The 19,251-nt window shown below is 37.0% G+C and overlaps 1 protein-coding gene across 2 annotated transcripts in view; it reads right to left on the bottom strand.

The window, feature by feature from the left end:
* PDSS2 (decaprenyl diphosphate synthase subunit 2) overlaps positions 1-19,251 on the bottom strand; it is a 275,272-nt gene that overhangs the window by 24,731 nt on the left and 231,290 nt on the right. For both annotated transcript variants that reach the window (XM_021008088.2, XM_078155211.1), the window contains one exon: positions 16,390-16,422. In XM_021008088.2, coding sequence (XP_020863747.1) covers positions 16,390-16,422 — 33 coding nt within the window. The remainder of the gene's footprint in view (positions 1-16,389; positions 16,423-19,251) is intronic.

The raw sequence follows: 19,251 nt of genomic DNA, 5'->3' as shown, positions 1-19,251 counted from the left end.
TTATTCTATGTGGGTGAGAGTCCTGCAAAATTCAATTCAAATATTTATTTAACACCTAGTGTGAACAAGGAGGGGCAGCTAGATGGTTCAGTGGATAAAGCGCTGAGCTTAGAGTCATGAAGACTTGAGGTTGAATCTGGCCTTAGACATTTACTAGATATGTGACTTTGGGCAAGTCACTAAACTTCTGTTTGCCTTTATCCACTGGTGAAAGAAATGGCAAACCATTCCAGTATCCTTGCTGAGAAAACCCCATGGACAGTATGGTGGATGGGATCGTGAAGAGGCAGATATGACTGAACAAATGAACAACACATGTACAAGGAACTGGCAATGATGGTTCTCACTAAAACTCTAGAGTAACTCAATGTATGCTAGGAATTGGGCCTTGAAGGGGAAACTTTGATAGACAGAGATAGGGAGATCACTTCTGGAACACTGCATTCACTTTGAAGAGTCACAGTTTCAGGAAGGCACTGACAAAATAGAGTAAGTCCAGAGAAGGCTGAAACTATGTCATGTGGGTATCAGTGAAGGGGCTGGGAAAGATTAGTTCAGAGCAGACCTGGGGGGTGGGGGGAGGGACAGACATGATAACTGTTTCCAAATATCTGAAGTGCTATCATAGGTAAAGAAGAAGAAGGCTTGTTCTGCTCAGCCCCAGGGGTCAGAACTACCTATTTCTTCACTTGTGTTTCCTTTCCTTTTCTCTCCTCCATTTTTTTTTTTGGATGCTAGATCTGCCTATCTTGCTAAGGCTAGAGTACAGTGGCCATTGTACTTCCAGGGCCCAAACCCCAAACTGATTGTTATCTGCTCTGTTTTTCTGACTGGGGCCAGTTTGCCCTTCATAATAGACAGCCTGGTGACGCTGAGCTTCTAGAAGCTCACCATATTTGTGCTGGACTGAGTGTGAATACCTGATCAGATGTAGCCCTACTATAACTCACAACTGCCAAACTTACTGAGTCATCAGCCTCAGTTTCCCCCAGTAGCAGAGATTCTAGATATGCACCAACATGCCTGGTCTGCTAGATGGTTTCTAAGATTACTTCCAGGGCTAAATCCATGATCCTGTGAATTAAATCTAGGACCACACAAACCTAGAACAGCAACAGACTCTAATAATGATCAATCAAACACGGTTCTCTTGTGGCAAGAAAAGAATTCTAGGGCTGAGGCATCTTCATGAAAAACGAACATTTTAAAGAAAAGATTCATGTATGTTACGTGAATTGAAATTACATACCCATGCATAAGCCTTGTCCTTAAGAAACAAAGCCAGAAAAAAAAAAGCAATGGATAAAGCACCGGCCCTCATGTCAGGAGGATATGAGTTCAAATCCAGCCTCTGACCAAACACTTAACACTTACTAACTGTGTGACCCTGGGCAAGTCACTTGACCCCTATTGCCTAAAAATAAATAAATAAAATAGTAAAAAAAGAAAGAAAGAAAGAAACAAACAAACAAAGAAAGCAGCAGGAGCAAGAAAGAGGTGGTAAGTGACATGAAATAAGAGAATATTTCTGAAGGACATCTATACAAACCGCCAGGAATAGTCCTCAATAATGCCTTAAAAAGGGAAAAAAGGCTACTGAGGTATTCCAGTCATTCCTTTGGATGTATCCTCTAATTAGATAAGTCACCAGCCTAAGAACAGAAGGTATGAGGTGCTGAAGGTGCCACCGCTTTAATCTTACACGGACAACCACTTTTGAACAAAGATATCTACCCAGCTGCACAAGTGAAAATGCCCTTAGGTTGTGGATTTAAGGCTTGTCTGTTTTGATTATGGGATCACAGGATCCTGGATTTAGAGAAGGAAAGGTCTCAGTGGTCATCTAAGTAAAACCCTTCATTTTACATATAAGGAAACCAAGGCCCAGAAGTTATGGGACTTGCCCAAGGTCACACAGATAGTAAGATAGTAAGTAGAGTTAGGATTTGAACCCAGGTCCAAATGTAGCACTTCTGACTGTCAGTAGGCAGAATAATGTTGAAAAAATTGTTCCTAATGGATATATCTGTTAAACAGCCTTGAGAGGAAAAGCATTATTCAAAGTCAAAGAATAGCATATATTAGTATTTTTAAAAATCACAATATAAGCACAGTTCAAGAATCACAAGCTGAAGTACCTTTTCATTCAGCAGGTTACTACTATTTCTTTATAAAAGAAAGACACCACTGATTATATAATAAGACAAATGAGTAATATACATATAGTCTATGCCTACATATACATACTAATTTACTCCTTTTAAAAATTATGAAAAATATAACAATAATATAACAACATATAATTATATAACTTATTATTATATATTATATATAATACAATTTGATAGATATATATAATATATATTGTTATATGTATAAATTATATATATATAACAATATATAACAAAGTTATCTAAAATGGTCAAACCCGGCCCACAAAAATAAACTCCTTCAACCAGGTTTGAACAACATCATCTAAACCTTCTCAAGCCATGAAAGGGATAAAATCTCCAAGGTAAAAGTAATCTTATGCAATTTCTACTGAAGCAAGAGCTTCCACAGGGGGCACTATTGAGCTATGCACCAACAAATCTTTAGAGGTTCGAGACTGGGAAAGTTGAATCAATGAATTTTTAACTCTGTAATATGGTGAATTGTTTTTCATCTTTTGACTCTGACCATGAGCCAGTGAATAACTGTGATCTTTCACTGTGACAAAAAGACAAGTTAAAATGATGAAGTGAACTCACACAAACCCCAGTAACCCATGTTGAAGTCTTCTGGTCGCCTTTCTGACTTCAGTGATTTCATTTTAAAGTTGAAACCACCCAACCACCTTGTCTTTTCAGGAAAGGACTTTGAGGATCAATATCCTGTCTGGATGTGGTGAGGAGATGGAATGGAGCTTACAGACACTTCTCAGTAATCATGTAAGGAAATGGCTTCTGATACAGTGACTTAACAAATGAGCTTTCTAAGAGACCAAGATTCCTGAGATCACAACACTTTAGTAGCAGATAAAGCTAGGCTATAACTATTAGTATTGCTATTTACATTTGGGAACCTAAACCTTGTTATTTCTCAAAGAATGGTTTTCCCCTTTTCATCTTACTTAAAATCCAGTATCTAGACCTTAAAGTTCTCATTTCCTCCTATATTTTTCCTTTTTTCCTCTTCTTTTTCTCAAAAATTTTAATTGTAAGGTCTTATGCTACTCCATTTTTTTTTTCTGAACAAATACTCAATAGCATTCTCTTCAGAGCTAGTCCAAACTATTTTTAAAGAACTTCACAGGTCACTTACTACTAGGGGGCATCTAGGCTCTCTTTGCTGCCTGGTGGGTTTCTGACACCACAGACTGGGAGTAATAATTGAATCCAGATATCCTACAGTGTAAAGCACTTGGAGTTAGTTTTCCAGACTAGATTCAAAAGACAATTCCAATGAAATTTTTGTTTCAATAAAGGTTAGGAAGAATTAGTTGCGAGGGAGAATATAATGGGAAACTAAAGAGAAAACAAATTTGGTTATTGGGTTAAGGCAAAATGTCACAAGCACACTGAACACAAAATGTAGCAAACCTTTGTTCAGAATCAAAGAATATCTTAATCCACAGCCTAGCTCACAACTGACTTGCTGACAATTTTCAGCTGTTCTGCATATATTTATGTGTCTATAGTGGGGGTGTGAGTGTATGGGCAGGGAAGGAGTCACAAATCTGTGATTGGAAAGAATAGGCTAAAGAATGTTTTTTCCTCTTAATGTTATTCCTATGACCAGATGATTTCACATTTACTACTATGAACTAGGGATCAATAATTGTGGAACATATGCCTTTAAAAAGCACTGGTATGGTTTCTGGTAGTTCTGTTTAACAATCAGATATAAGTGGTGTCAATGTTTGAGGTTATCTAAATAGGTAATGGGAGTGGAAATCATATAAGATATAGAAATCTCACTGATACTGGTTCTGGAGTTGGTATCATTTAATATTTTAATTTCTGACTTGGTTGGAGGAATTTGAGAGCACACTCATTTACTGATACCATTGAAGTAAGTTGTTAATATCTCACAGGATGAGAGGACAATTTAAAATAGTTGTAACAAATGAGAGAAGGAATAGGGACTAGATCTATGATTTAATTGGTATGGGGAATTCTCGGGTGAAGAAATTTCCTCTAACAATCCAAGTTAGCATTTTCTTTACAACTTAGAGTCTTTGAGAGCTGCCTAATGCACTTAGAGGTTAAGTGATCTGTCAAGGGTGACAGAGCCAGTGTGTGCTATAGGTGGGACTTAAACCCCTGCCTTCCTGGTACTTTGGACAGCTCTCTAGCCATTATACTGCCTCTCCTTAAAGATTAGAGAAAGGACTTATTAGAATAAGATGTTCAACAGGTGCCAGTGAAAAGCTGTCTACCTAGAAGATGGGAAGACAAACCATATAGGTTCATGATGAGAAATAAATGACTAAAGGACCCCAGAAAAAGACCTGGGGGTTCATAACAATTAAGAACTTCAACTTAAGAATTCAAAATTAAAATAAGAGTAGTTCTTCTATCATTAGTTTTGTGCAGAGTGTATTTTTTTAATTGGAAAAATGCAGTTAGATAATTGTTTTTTTTTCAGTGTGTATTTTTGGTTTGAAAAAAGTATACATGGTGCAGAATCTCTCCCACCCCAGTCTCTGAAATAAGTTGGTCAATGATTATTTTTTCTATCATCATTAATGTAACTGTAAAGCAAATTTGAATTCAGAGCAGTATTCCACCCTCCCACTTGCAAATGACTTATTAAAGAATCTAAAGGAAAAAAACAGCTTCAATGGGACATCAAAGAATCTTAGAATCAGACAGGATTTTAGAGATACTTTAGTCCAACTACCTCATCTTACACATGAGGAAACTGAGACAGACATGAAGTGACTTGCCCAAGGTTACATAAAATCTGGTATAATTTACTAAAAAAGGGAAATGTTCTTGGTTTCAATATGTTATCATATGATTAAAGGATCATAGGTTTACTGCTAGGAGTGTTTTCAAAGGCCAGGGGTAAGGAACCTGAGGCTCAGGCCACGTGTGGCCTTCTAGGTCCTTGTGTGCGGCCTTTTGACTGAGTCCAAGTTTTACAGAACAAATCTTTTTATTTAGGGAATTTGTTCTGTGAAGTTTGCATTCAGTCAAAGGGCCACACTTGAGGACCTAGAGGGCCACATGCGGCCTTGAGGCTGCAGGTTCCACACCTACCCTAGAGCACTAAATCTAACTCCCTCTTTTTATAAATAAGGAAACTGAGGCACAAAGAGCAGCTTGCCTAGGGTCACACAGTTAGTACGAGTATGGAGTGGGATTTGAAATCAGACCTTTCTGACTCCAATCAGTGTTCTAGGAGCTAACCAGAATGGCAAGAAACCTTTTTTTTTTGACTCTTAATGAAAACACAAAACTTCAAAATGGCCCAGAAAACCTAGAACTATTTAACAACAAAAAATAAATGCTTTTTTAAAAATATTACTTAGGTCAAGAGTTGGCAAAACCTGGATTTCTTGCTCTGTCCACATTCTACCCATCTTCTTCAGTCTTCTACCTCTCTAACCCTCTATCTAAATCATTAGCATTTAGATGCTGAAGGGGAAACTCAAGGGGAAAAGGAGGCCTAGTTATTTTAAAATTTGACACTTTAAAAAAAAATCAGAAAGTAAAAGTGATAGTTCTCTAACTTTTCCTTTCTGCTTTGTAAAGTAACCTATTGCATTTATACTGGCCTACGAATCCAGAGATCTAGAATCCAATCTCAGTTTTGTCATTAAGCAGTTATGTGCCTCTGAGCAACTTAAATTATCAGGGCTTCAGCTCATCATCTACTAAATGCTCCTTTCCAAATCAGAGGGACATTCTGAAGTCTAGTGAGAAAATAAAACCTCCTGGATTAGAGGATAAGACATTAAAATGATGTTTAAAGAGACTACTGGGAAATGGTTAAGTTTGGAGGAAAAACCAAAGATATTATGTGGAACATTTTATGTGAGAATCTGTTAGGACAAGCTAATATAACATTTCTCTGTGAAATAAAGGACTCGATCAAGAGAAAGGTGTGGGGAAAAGAAAATACAGCAACATCTGGTTTCCAGACCATACTGCAACAGCCTCCTAATGGATCTGTCTCCCTAACTTCAGTTTCTCCCCTTTTCAATCTATTCTTAACCCTGTTGCTAAAGTGATATTTAGGTCAGACCATGGTACTGCCTTGATCAATAGAGAGCTCTGGAGGCTCCCTATTGCCTACAGGATCAAATACCAACTCCTTTTTTTGAGAGGTCCTTCAAAACCTCACTCTAACCTCCCTTTCCAGGATGATTACACTTTAATTCTCTTCATGAACTCTACAGTCTGTTCTTGATTCCTCACACACAACATTCCAACTTCCATTTTCATTCTCTGAGAGTTGCTTCTTTGAAGATTAATCATCTTCATTGATTAGAATTCCTAGCTTCCTTCAAGGCTCAAGTACTGCTTGACACCCTTCCTGATCCCTTTTGCCCCTGCCCAAATCCCCCGAAACTACCTCATATTTACTTTTATAGCTACTGACATGCATTTATATTGTTTCCAGGTTATTTCACCAGAACTAGCCTTTCTCACTGAGTCAGGGCCTAGCTGGTTGTCATCGTAAGCCTAAATTCATACATTTCATTTGGACAGAATGATGGAATGTAAGCTCCTTGGCCAAAGTCTGCTTAATTTTTGCCTTTCTATCACTAAAACCTAGCACAGTGTCTAACTCCCAGTAGGCACTGAAAAATACTTGCTGATTGATTTCTTAATGTGCCATCATGAAAGATTTTTCTCTAGAGCTGGCCACCATTATGAGAAGAAAGACTAGACAGGTTATACTTCCAAAGAGAGAGTTTGCATAGCCTTGTTAAAAGCAAAGAGGCATGAAAAGAAGCAAAAATTCATGACTTTGGGCATAAAAACTGACATGAAAACAATCAGGAGAAAAACTGGCTAGAAGGAAAATTTTTAGTCAGTCATGGGAAAATTGGGAAGAGGTAAATAAGAAAAGGTTGAAGAATGGATGTTTGAGCTTGTGTTGAAAAGGAATGGAAATAATAACTAAACATCTCTGAAATTCCACTGGTGAACAGAAAGTTCTCTGAGGAAATTCCTACTACCAAAGCAGATCTGCAAGGTCTAGTCTTAGAGAGCTGCTTAGCACACAGAAAGAATAAGTGACTTGCTCAAGGTCACACAGCCAATAGTCTTAGAGGTGGGACTTGAGCCTAGGTCTTCTTGACTCTCTATGACAACCCATGATGCCTCTCAGATTTCTTTGGTGGTGGGAAAATGATTTTAAATAGTTATATCATATCAATATTTTATATAATAAAAACATATAAAGATTAAAAAAAGATTTATAAAGCTCTTTACATAAAATATCTCTTCTGTTCCTCATAATAATCCTATGAGGGAGTGATATAGAGAGGTACTACTATTACTCCTATTTTGTAGATTTCCTAGCTGATAAGTGTAGGAGGTAGGATTTACACTCAGTTCTCCCTTAATTCCTTCTAATTGATTTTTCATGCCACTTTGCCTCAAGAAATGTTATACTGGGGGCAGCTACGTGGTACAGTGTATAGAGCACCCTTGGAGTCAGGAGGACTTGAGTTCAAATCCAGTCTTAGACATATAACACTTACTAGCTCTGGGCAAGTCACTTAACTCCAACTGACTTACCGAAAAAAAAAGTTATACTGATTTAAACCTCCATATGAAAATATCCCAAAATAAAACACTTCTCTATAACTTTTATTTTCACTGAAGTTTTTTTCCCCTTTTTTGTGGATGGAGGAATATAGAAAGTCCATGTAAAGTTGAAGGCCATTACACCACATTTGTATTACTTTGGGTCAAAATTAGCAAGACTGTTTACGGCACAACCCTAGGCACTTTGTATGAAGGTACCAAGGCACACAAACTACATACTTTTGGCTTGACAATACTTTGCCATAGCTGAAGATATGGAGCCGCATAGCTATCGAAAAGAAATGAGAATGGGGAGAATGCGTCTCTGTGAGATATATATTTAAACAAGCCATTTTGAATCTGTTAAAAAATGAAAAGATCTAGAAAGTCGAACCATAGGTGCCATGTTTTGCCTGCAGTGGTAAAAATACCATCTGCCTCAGTCTTTTAGCAGTATGCTTATTTCAAGTAACAGTAGGCTAAACTACAGGCATACGCTAGTCTCCAGCTGGTGAAAATACACAGACGTTTGTAGATGTTTTTCAAAGCAAGAGTACTCAACATATTCGTTTTCCTTTAGACTTATATATATATATGTATATACATGTACATGTATATATGTGTGTGTGTGTATGTGTATGTATATATATACATACATATACATACACATACACACACACACACACACACACGCACACACACACACACACACCCATAGCAAACCAAGCATTAAATTGGCCTGACGTGTTTTTTCCTTAGTCCGAAGAATTGCTTAAGATTCAATAGGTGGCAGTCTTGCCTCTAGGACAGGGCTAAATCAATACTACTCCAACATGGGCTAGAAGGTGATACAAAGCAAGCTTGTTCAAAAGAGAGAGAGAACACAGGTCTTCAGGCCAGTTATTATAATTAAGATTCCCATAGTACTGCCTGTAAGAGTAGAAATGTTAGCAGCAGGTTTTTGGTCAAATTCAATTCCAGTAATTATACTGTGACTAATAAAACTTCCCCTGTAGTTTAAACTGGGTAAGATACTCTTTGCTTTGCATTTAAAAACTCCTGGGTAGTGTTGTCGTACACAATTAGACAGCTGCCTTTCCTCACTCTCAGAGGTGGCTGCATTTCAGAAGTGGATGGAGTGATGCCTGCTTCACCTACCTTGCAGAAGTGTTGAGAGCCTTAATGAATTAATAGTTGTCAAGTGCTTTGATATCCTAGGATGAAAGGCACTATGAAAGTGCAAATCATTCATATCCAGGCTCTCTCTCAACATGAACTCAATTAAAAAGTAATTCAATTTCTTCTATGAGTGTCTGAGTAAAGACTACTGTTTTGCTGAATGTGACAGACATTTCCAAGATCCAGCTGAGATTCATTTTGAAATGATCACCCATCCTGATTGTGAGAAAGGGAAAATTACACATAGAGACACACACAGACACACATACATGAATGTGTGTACATAAGTACATATATGTATGTATCAAATCAAATAAGAATAAAAAGTATTTTCAGTGGTTCTGTGAATTTAGTGAATTGATTTAAGAACAAATGGGTTTTTGTTTAAATATTTAGTGCCTACAAATATACATCATTTACAGGTCTAAAACTAAAGTACTTTGCTTCAATTCATGAAGTATACAGACATGTTTTTAAATATTTTTTTTTACAGATAAGAACATGCTCTTCAATCTATGGAGCACCACAACTCTATATGTAATGCTCAATCTAACTGTGTAAGTCTGACATAGGCCATATAATGACTTCAGGTCATAATATTTATTATCATCATCAATGGAGAGGCAGTATGGTATAGTGGAGAGGGAAGACCTAAGAGTCAGGAAACCTAGGTTTAAGCACTGCTTTTGTCACATATTAGTTGTGTGACTAAGGCAAGTTTCTTTACCTCTCAGTTCCCCAAGACAACTCTTTAGACTAAATGTTGCTGATTCAGCTTCTGACCTCAATGTTCAACTGAAACTGCTTTCTCTAAAGTTACCAATGATTTCTTGGTAAGAGAATCCAAGAGAATCTCTTAGTAAGAGAAAAGGCCAAATTCTACGGCCTTTTCTAATCCTCACCCTTTGCAGCTTTTGACATTATCTACCTTTCTCCATGATACTTTCTCTCTGCTCTTGTTTTTGTCACACTGCTCACTCCTGGTTCTCTTCCTACTTTTCTGACCTTTTCTCAGTTTCTTTTGTTGGGTCTTCATTCATATCGTGTCTGTTAGCCTTGAGTGTTCCCAAGGCTCTGTCCTTGATCTTATCGGCACTGATGGATTCAACTATCATCTCTCTGCAGGTAATTCACAGATCTATTTGTCCAGGCCTAAGCTCTCTGCTGACCTCCATTCTTGCATCTCTAACTACCTATTAGACATCTTGACTGGATGTCTTACAGACACCTTAAACTCAACTTGTTCAAAATTGACCTCATTACTTTTCCTTCAAACCTTCCCTTTTCCTGCATTCCTTATTACTGCCAAGGGTATCAGCATCCTCCCAGTCACCCAGGCTTGCAACTTGGGTTTCATCTTCAACTCCCCATTCTCTTTCACTCTATATATCAAATTAGTTATCAGGTCTTGTTATTTTTACTGTCATACCAGCTCTCCACTCACATAGCTGCCACCCTGGTAGAAGCTCCCATTACTTCCAACCTGAACTACTGAAATAGCCTACTGCTTCATCTTCTTCCTCAAGTCTCTCCTCACTCCAGTCTACTTAGCCGTCACAAATCTAAAGCACAAACCTGACCATGTTAACCTCCTTATTTAATAAACTCCAGTGGCTTCCCATTACTTAGAGGATCAAATATAAAAGCCTTGGTTTGGCTTTTGAAGCCTTTCATAACCTGGCCCTTTCTACCTTTCTTCTTTGTACAACTTACTCCCCTCTACATACTCTACAATTCAATGACCCCAACCTTCTTGCTGCCCCTTGAATAACACATTCCATCTGTGGCCTCCTTGAATTTTCACTGACTGTCCCCCAAGCCTGGAATGCTTTCTCTCCTCATCTCCATATCCTGGCCTCCCTAGCTTTCTTCAAGTCTCAGCTAAAGTCCTTTGTTCTTCAAGAATTCTTTTCCAGTCCTCCTTATTCCTAGTTTCCTTCCTCGGAGATTATCTTTACTTTAGTCTGTATTGTTCCTATGTAGTTGTTTGCATGTTATCTTCCCTGTTAGATCACGATTTTCTAGAAAGAAGGAACTCTTTTTTTAATTTTTATTTTTTTGCTTTACTTGGTGTCTCTAGTGCTTAGCTCAGTGCCTGGTACAAAGCAGGCACTTAATACATGTTTACTGACTTGACTTACATCAATGGAAGACACATTAGGAGGCTCCTAACCTGATGAAATCACAGGTCTAGACCAAATAAAAAAGTTATGGGTTCAATTATCATTTCTCTGTAGATGACTTTTAGATCTATATACATAACCCTCGTCTATGTCCTGAGCTTCAGTCCCACATCACCAACAGACATAATGGACAGAATTTTTCCTAGGCTTTCAAACAAAGCTCATTATCTTTTCCTGTAAATCCACCCTTCCTTCTAAACTCCTTATTTCAATTTAGAACACTACCATTCTTCTAGTCATCCAGTTTTGCAATCTAGGAATCATCCTTGACTCCTTTTCAAAGTTTATTCTTTTAAAATTCTGACCTTAGCAAACACCAGATAACATAGGTATTTCCCTATTCATAGTAGAACAGAAAAAAGATTAATACTTAAAACTGCCAATCTCTATTATGAATAACTTATTTTTCTTTTAAAATGTATAATCAACTTAACATGTAACTTTTCAAGGCTGTCCTGCTAGTCTATGATTATTTTGGCCTTTCCTCTGTTCTCTTCTGTGCATTTAAAAAAATGCTTCAATGAGCCTCCTTTCTTTAAATTTCTTTTATTTTGGCTCCCCATCCCTATTATTCCTCTCCTTTCCACCCTTCCCCCCAAGGAAAAAAGAAAGAAAAAGAAAATCCTTGTAACCAACATGCAGGGTCTAGCAAAACAAATCTCCCCATTCTTCAGCGTCTAGGGTCCATTGCCTCTCTCAGGAGGTCATCTCTGACTCATCTCCCTCATCTCCTTGGCAGTTGCCAAGCCTTGATTTGACTTCCACAATACCTTTCACATCCATCTATTTCTCTCTACTCACATCACTATCCTAATTTTTGCCTGTGTTACCTCTCACCTGGGGTGTTGCAACAGCTTTCTAATTGGACTGTATTCTCCTAGCATTTAATATAATGCCTTCCACAAAGCAGTAAGTTAATATTTATTCCATTGAACAGACAGCCAACGCTGTAGAAATGATCAAATCCAATTTTATCTATAATTTCTCTTCTTATTATCATAAACATTTATTTAGCACATACAGCATATAGAATTTTGTGACAGTTGCTGGGAATGCAAAGAGACAGGAGCCTCTGAAAACAAGGGACTTAGAATCTAGGGATCTATGTGGCTTTAGTGGAAGAGAGTGTAGGACTTGGAGTCAGGAAAACCTGAATTTGAACACTGCCTCAGACACTTACTATCTGTGTGACCCTGGGCAAACCATTTCACCATTCTGGGCCTTGTTTTCTCCATATGCACAATGTTGATAAGAGTAGTACCTACCTCACAGGGTTGTTGTGAGGATCAAATGAGCTAACATATAATGAGGCACTTTACAAACTTTAAAGTACTATATAAATATTAGGTATTATTATTAGTTAGGGAAATATGCCATACATAAAAAGAAAATTTAAAAAATCAACAAGCACTTATTAGGATTAGTGGGATATGAAGCTAGAAAAGTAGATAAAGAGCACTAAAGAGCCTGGAATTGGTTTAATAGACAATAGAAAGCTTTTCTTTACTTTAAAGAAAGCAGAAAAATTATGTGATCGCTAAAAAAAGAACTGACCATCTTTGCCTCTAACCTGGTCTATTCTAAAGCTCCCTATTCCTGTTGAGGGTACTATCATTCTTCCCACTCACAAGAGCTGAAAGTTTTGGAGTCATCACATACGGATCCTTTTTTTCTCAATCTTAACTATCCAAATTGGCTGACAAATCTTGTCAATTGTACCTTCATATCTCCTCTTCCATACTCATGGAACCCCTTCTCACCATTCCATGGCCAACATTCTACTTGATGCCCTCATCTTCTCTTGCCTAGAGTACTGTAATACTCCTGGACTGGTCTCCCAGCTTCTCATCTCTCTCTTCTCCAATCCATCCTTTACAGAGGATACAAAATAATCTTTTTGAGGTACAGGTCTGAAGTCATTCCTTGGCTTAAATGGTTCCCTACTACCTCTACGTTAACATACACATTCAATCATCCAATGTTTAAAGTGCTTTTAGAAAGGTAGGCTCTAAGCTACCTTTCCGTGATACCACTCATTATACCATATCAACCTACATTCCAGACAAACTGGTGTGCTAGCTATTCCTTAAACTCAACAAACCACCCCTTGTATCCATTCAATTGCACAAGCCATCCCCAACACCTGGAAATGCACTCTTCTCAGCCCTGCTTTTTTCAAATTAAAAAAATTTTTTTTTTCAGTTAACAAGCATTCATTTTATCTCATTTTCATCCCCCCTCCCCTGAAAAAGAAAAAAACAAAACCTTTATCAAAACATTCATAATTAAATAAAACAAACTTTTATATTGGTCATATCCAAAAATGCCTTATTGTATATTTAGTGCACTCTGTCAGGAGGTGGGTGGCATTCTAAATCGTGAATCATCTGGAATCATGGTTGGTGACTAGATGGCTTAGAGTCCTTAAGTCTTCTAAAATGTTCATTTTTACAATGTTGTTGCTATTATAGTATAAATTATTCTCCTGACTCTGTTGACTGTACTCTGTATAATTTCATACAAGTCCTTACGGGTTTCTTTGAAACTGTCCCTTTTGTTATTTCTTATAGGGGAATAGTATTCCATTATAATCATATAGCATAATTTGTTTGGCCATTACCCTACTGATGGGCACCCTGTTAGTTTTCAGTTCTTTACTACCACAAAAAGAGCTATTATGATATTTTTGTATATATAGTATCTTTTCCTCCTCATTTAATTTCTTTATAGGACTTCTGGTGGTACTGCTGACTCAAAAGGTATGCGCAGTTTGGTGATTATTTTGGACCAGCCCTGTCTTTCAAAATATGCTCCTTCCTTTAAGACCCAGCTCTGATACTGATGGCCCTTTATGAAGCTTTTTTCTAACTACTCTAGGAGAAAGTAAATTATCTTCTAGTACAGAGATTATTCAGTTGGAGCTTTGCATTGCCAGTGTCTTGTACATCAACACTTTTATTTCTCAAAGAATGACTGAATACCATAGAATGACAGAATGTTACAGCTGAAGAAGACCTTAGAAATCACCTAGTCCATTCCTCTTATTTAACTGGAGAAGGAACTGTCTCAGAGAAATGAATTGACTTGTCCAAGGTCAAACAGACTATCCAAATAGCACATGCCTTCTAATGGCTCTAGAACTTTTATAAAACAGACCTGAATCTCATTCAATATAGGACATCTCAGAATCAATGGTTCATCATCAGTCTTCTTTCCAATACTCTCACATGTGCAACATGCTCCCTGAAACGGTTCAGAGAAACGCTTGCATCCTAATGTCCTTCATTCATTAATAATCTAATACCAAATTACATTTCTTCCTTTATAATATCACTGATGGCTGTCATCTTTTCTCCATTTCTACCTGATCATCTCTAGACCCGATCATTACAACATTCCTTTTACCACTCTACTATATTCTAGTTCTTAAATCAATCTTATTCCTGTCAAATTATTCTTTCTTCCACCCCAGTATACATCACTGCTTGAATATTCAACAATGGTTCCCCATTGCTTTCTGAATGAACAAAAAATTCTGAGAATACACTACAAGGCTGCTCTTTGCATCTCTCATATCATGTCACTTTTCTTTATCTTGTCACCTTTCCTCTCATCTAGTTTTCCTGTTTCTAGTTTTCTGTTTCCTTGTACTTACAGATTCTTACATCCTTGCATATATGATCACACACCCCTTAAAAAATGATGTCAATTATGTTCCCATCTCTCTTGATGGCTTTTGGAGTCATACTACCACGAAGTCTTTCTTAATTAAAGAGTGGGAATAATTTTTTCTTGATTTTGTTGCATCAGCACAAAAGAAATAACCTGAAATTCCAAATACAATTTATGTCATCATGTATGACTTTATTCTTGTTGGTAAATAATTTGCTATTTGCTTTCTGTGTGCCCCTGGGTGAAACACTTGGGAATTTTACTTCTCCTTAGTCTCTAATGACACAGAGCAAAAGCCCTCCAAATTGACGTATAAACCACGTTCCTATGACTTCTCTCTGGGAAAGGGATTACCCAGTTCCTTCACTCATTCCTTGAGGCATTCACTAAATAAGCATTTTAAGTACTTGCTCTATGTGAAGCACTGTGCTTGGGGAAATACAAAGAAAAATAATATGGTCCCTGTCTTCATGAAACTTACCATCTCGTACAAATACGACATAGCCTATGGTAAATGTCAGTGTTCCACAACTAGAACACCATATTTATGTTCATGTTCTTATGCCAGCAAAATATCTTTTCTTTAAAAACTTTTATTATCGTTATGAATTTAACAAACATAAACATTTTCTTGTATGAAGAACAGAAAAAAGGAATCTATTGGAAACCATGAATCTCTACTATGTACAATTTGATTTTTACGTTATATTAAATTTGACATGGCAGTGCCAACACTGTTCTGTTTATCTGTGTTCCCTCTGAACTTCCTTCTACCCTCTTGCCTGTATTTTTATAATATTTTATTGATACTCTTTTTTCCCTATTTTTTTTTGGCATTACTATCCCTATACTTCTTCACCCTTTACAACTTTTCCCCAATGGGAAAAAAAAAGCCCTCTCTTGTAATAAATAAGAATAGTCAAGCAAAACAAATCCACACGTTGGCTGTGCTTAAAAATATATGTCTGATTCTGTATTTCTTGTCTATCATCTCTCTGTCAGGAGGTAGGAAACATGATTCCTCATAAGTTGCAGTCTGTTTTCACCTGTAAATATCCTGAAGATAGAGCTTCTGCATTTAAACTATCCTTTATAGTGTCACCTATGGACACTCTCTGATGGTGATGACAAAAAGGGAAACATTGTACAGACAGAAAACTCTGGATTGGAGGGGTCTGGAGACTACTGTGACAATCCTCCAGCTTGACAAGCTACAGATGGGTAACCTCAGATAAGTCATTTTAACCTCTGAATCTCAGCTTCCTCAAAATGTGGTTATACCAACTGCCCTGCCCATTTCACTGAGTTGTTCCTATATAAATGTAAAGTATTATTATTACCATTATTATTATTATTAAAAGACATCTTAAGTTGTAGGCAATATTAATGTCTCTGATAATGTTTAGTGGTCTTATGTAAAGCACTTTTAAAATGCTTACTATGTACCAAGCCCTAAAAAGAAAATCTTTGATCATGATTCTCTTTCTACATTTCAAAGTTATATATGATCAATAGTTAAATCTCTCTCTATATATAGATTATATGTTTACATATACATGTAGACAAATACATACATAGACAAATATCTAAACATAAAATTCACCTACCTTTGAATAGTTTAAGCTTCCTTTTTCATGAGCCTTAAATGAAAAAAAAAACAAATTAAAATTCTGAATAACAGATCATCAAAAACTATGAAGTATGCTTTGCTTCCCAAAGAAAAGAAGCTCAACCACTTGCTTAAAAGATGTTAAAATGGATTATTCTGTGAATCTAATTATTTTCTTTAGGATTTAGAACCAAACACAGTATCTGGGTTAAGTGTTTCTGGGTCTATGAACTTCAGAGCATTAGGCTAGAGGATCACCACAGGAGGCAATAGGCACAGTTAGGTAACTTCAGCATTTTCTAGCATATAATACACATCAAAAGCCTCATAGAAAAACTGAAGTATCCATTTCTGTGTTTATTAAAGACAGTAGTTATATCCATTTGGCACCTGTAATTCAGCCCAGAACAACTTGTTTACAACTCAAGCTTCAAAGGCATGTTTTGGAATGGATTTTCACATGGTACAGACTGAGGTTTTGCTCCGTCTTCTGCTAAGTCATTAATGCTGCAGGCACTGAGCACCTGGCGACCAAGAGCATCACCCATTCTGCCACCCTTCTCTTTTGTCCTAAGAATATGAATAGACACACCTAGCTGATACTTGAGTGTTTCTGGAGTTCAACTATGAAGTCTGAAGTGTTTTGGCTGAGTCATCCATAAGTTATTTGCAAACCTCAAGCATTAGCATTCTAAGATACATTCTCAGCTCTCTCCTCTGCCCATTCTCTCCAAAATTGCTAATACTTTGCTCCATGAAATACCACTACAAAAACACCTAAGGATAACTAATGTCCATCAATTCACAGTTACCTTTCAAGAATTCTAACAGCAGAGAATGAGAATAAACACTTGGGCAGGGCAAGGACAATACTGGTTATCATCAGCATCTTAATGTGAACTGACTTTAACCATGCATATTGTTGGCTGAATTTCACCTGGAAGAGATTCTTTACTCTTCTCACTATGATTAAGATTTTGATTCTGTATAGACATGTACCCCATGGGGCTATTAAAAAGTTTCATGAGTCATAAAACCACAGATCCCAAAAACAATTTGCAGTTTTTGCTAAGAAAACAGTGAAAAACATTAGTAAATTTTGAAACATAAATTGCTAATTTTATCACAACTTAGGGAAAAGTATGAAGGAAAGAATATAATTAATCTAAATGTTTCTCAAGATTTTAGGAGTGTAAAAAACTGGCACCGGTTGTTATCTACTCATTTGAACATGGAATATCTGATATGAAAATTGTTTTCCTAGCAAGTTTTTACAACTGATGGCAGAAATTAAACTGGAATACTGATTCAGATGAAGACAGGTAACCCTGAAAAGGGACATAATTTCTTCTATTAAATTAACTTGGACATTTTAAGGGTCTTCTATTCTTGTCAGTGTGGGTACTCCCTCTACTACTACAGATTTTGAGAGTTCCTGTGACTGAAAAATTCACCACCTCCTGGCCAATCTGGTGATGGTTTTCTCTGAACTTAGCAAGGACCAGTCCTCACATGACAGTCCTTCTATATATTTTCCATCTTGAGAAGACTTGATATTCCACTGGCATTACCTTTAAGAACCCAGAGTTTCTCCTATACCATGATGAGGTATAAGAAGAGAACTCTGACAGAAATTACCCTACCTTCTAACATATATTCTTATTAAAGAGGTAACTTCTTTTCCCTTTTTTGCTGGGCAAGTGGGAGAGGATATAGTTTAGTTGATTTTTGCATGGTTTTTTTTTAGATAGAACTCACATGCCTCCAAATACACTTGTGGTTAGAAACTCACTTTTTTTTTCTACTTTAAAGAATGATTTAGGGGCAGTGAGGTGGTGTAGTGGATAGAGCACTGGGCCTGGAGTTAGGAGGACCTGAGTTCAAATCTGGCCTCAGACCAGACACTTGACACTTACTAGCTATGTGACCCTGGGCAAGTCATTTAACCCCAATTGCTTTACCAAGAAGAATGATTTATTTTCTACATTCTAAAAACACACCATATGTAAATGGAGTAAGAACTAAATAAACAGAGAACAGAGAATGAAGATAACAGTTAAACTATTTCCATTTAAGAAATGTTGAAATAGCATGTTTAGATTTTTTGTTTTGGTCATGGCATTCAGATAGTTCAATGAGTCTTAATTTTTTCTTTTCTTTTTTTTTTAAGTCTTTTGACTTCGTTTTTTTTTAATATTTCTTGATGTCTCATGGAATCATTGGCTTCTATTTGATCTATTCTAATTTTAAGAGAGTTTGTTGCTTGGACAAAATTTTATATCTCTTGGGAGATGTTAATTTACCTTTTCAATTCTTTTTTCTATAGCTCTCATTACTTTTCTAAGTTTTTTTTCCTCACTGAAGTTATACAAACATTTAAAACTCTTTTTTCAAAACTTTGCTTCATCTCTCCCAGGAATTCTATTTGAGTTTGTGCGCAAGCTGTGTTTTTCACTAAGGTGTTGTTGGTAGATGTTTTAGAGTCATTCTCTTCTTTTGCACCTGTGTCTTCAGCATCACTGCCACTATAATAGCTTATTATGTTGGAGTTCTTCCTTTGTTTGCCCATTCTTCTGGCCAACTTCTTGATTTCAGACTTGCAGTTAGGGCTGGCCTCTGCCACATCTCTGGAAGGAAGGTCTGTTGCTGCTTTCTTGGGCTATTATTGAATGTTGTGTTATTCCAGATCTGAGGGACAGCCTAGGGACTTGTACGTTTTCAGTGCTTCCTAAATGGTCTGACCTAGGGCAAAGTCTGATTTGAATTCTGCAAATTCCTGACACGGGTTTGGGTCTGCTGCTGGACTCTACCCCTAGGATCCAGCTAGAAAGTTCGGTTGGTTCAGTGGCAGAACTTCAAC

The sequence above is a fragment of the Phascolarctos cinereus genome, unplaced genomic scaffold (genome assembly GCF_003287225.1).
Source record: "Phascolarctos cinereus isolate Bilbo 61053 unplaced genomic scaffold, phaCin_HiC Scaffold_5;HRSCAF=322, whole genome shotgun sequence".
Lineage (NCBI taxonomy): Eukaryota > Metazoa > Chordata > Mammalia > Diprotodontia > Phascolarctidae > Phascolarctos > Phascolarctos cinereus.
The sequence above is the reverse complement of the archived record's forward strand: the minus strand, read 5'-3'. Positions and strand labels throughout refer to the sequence as shown.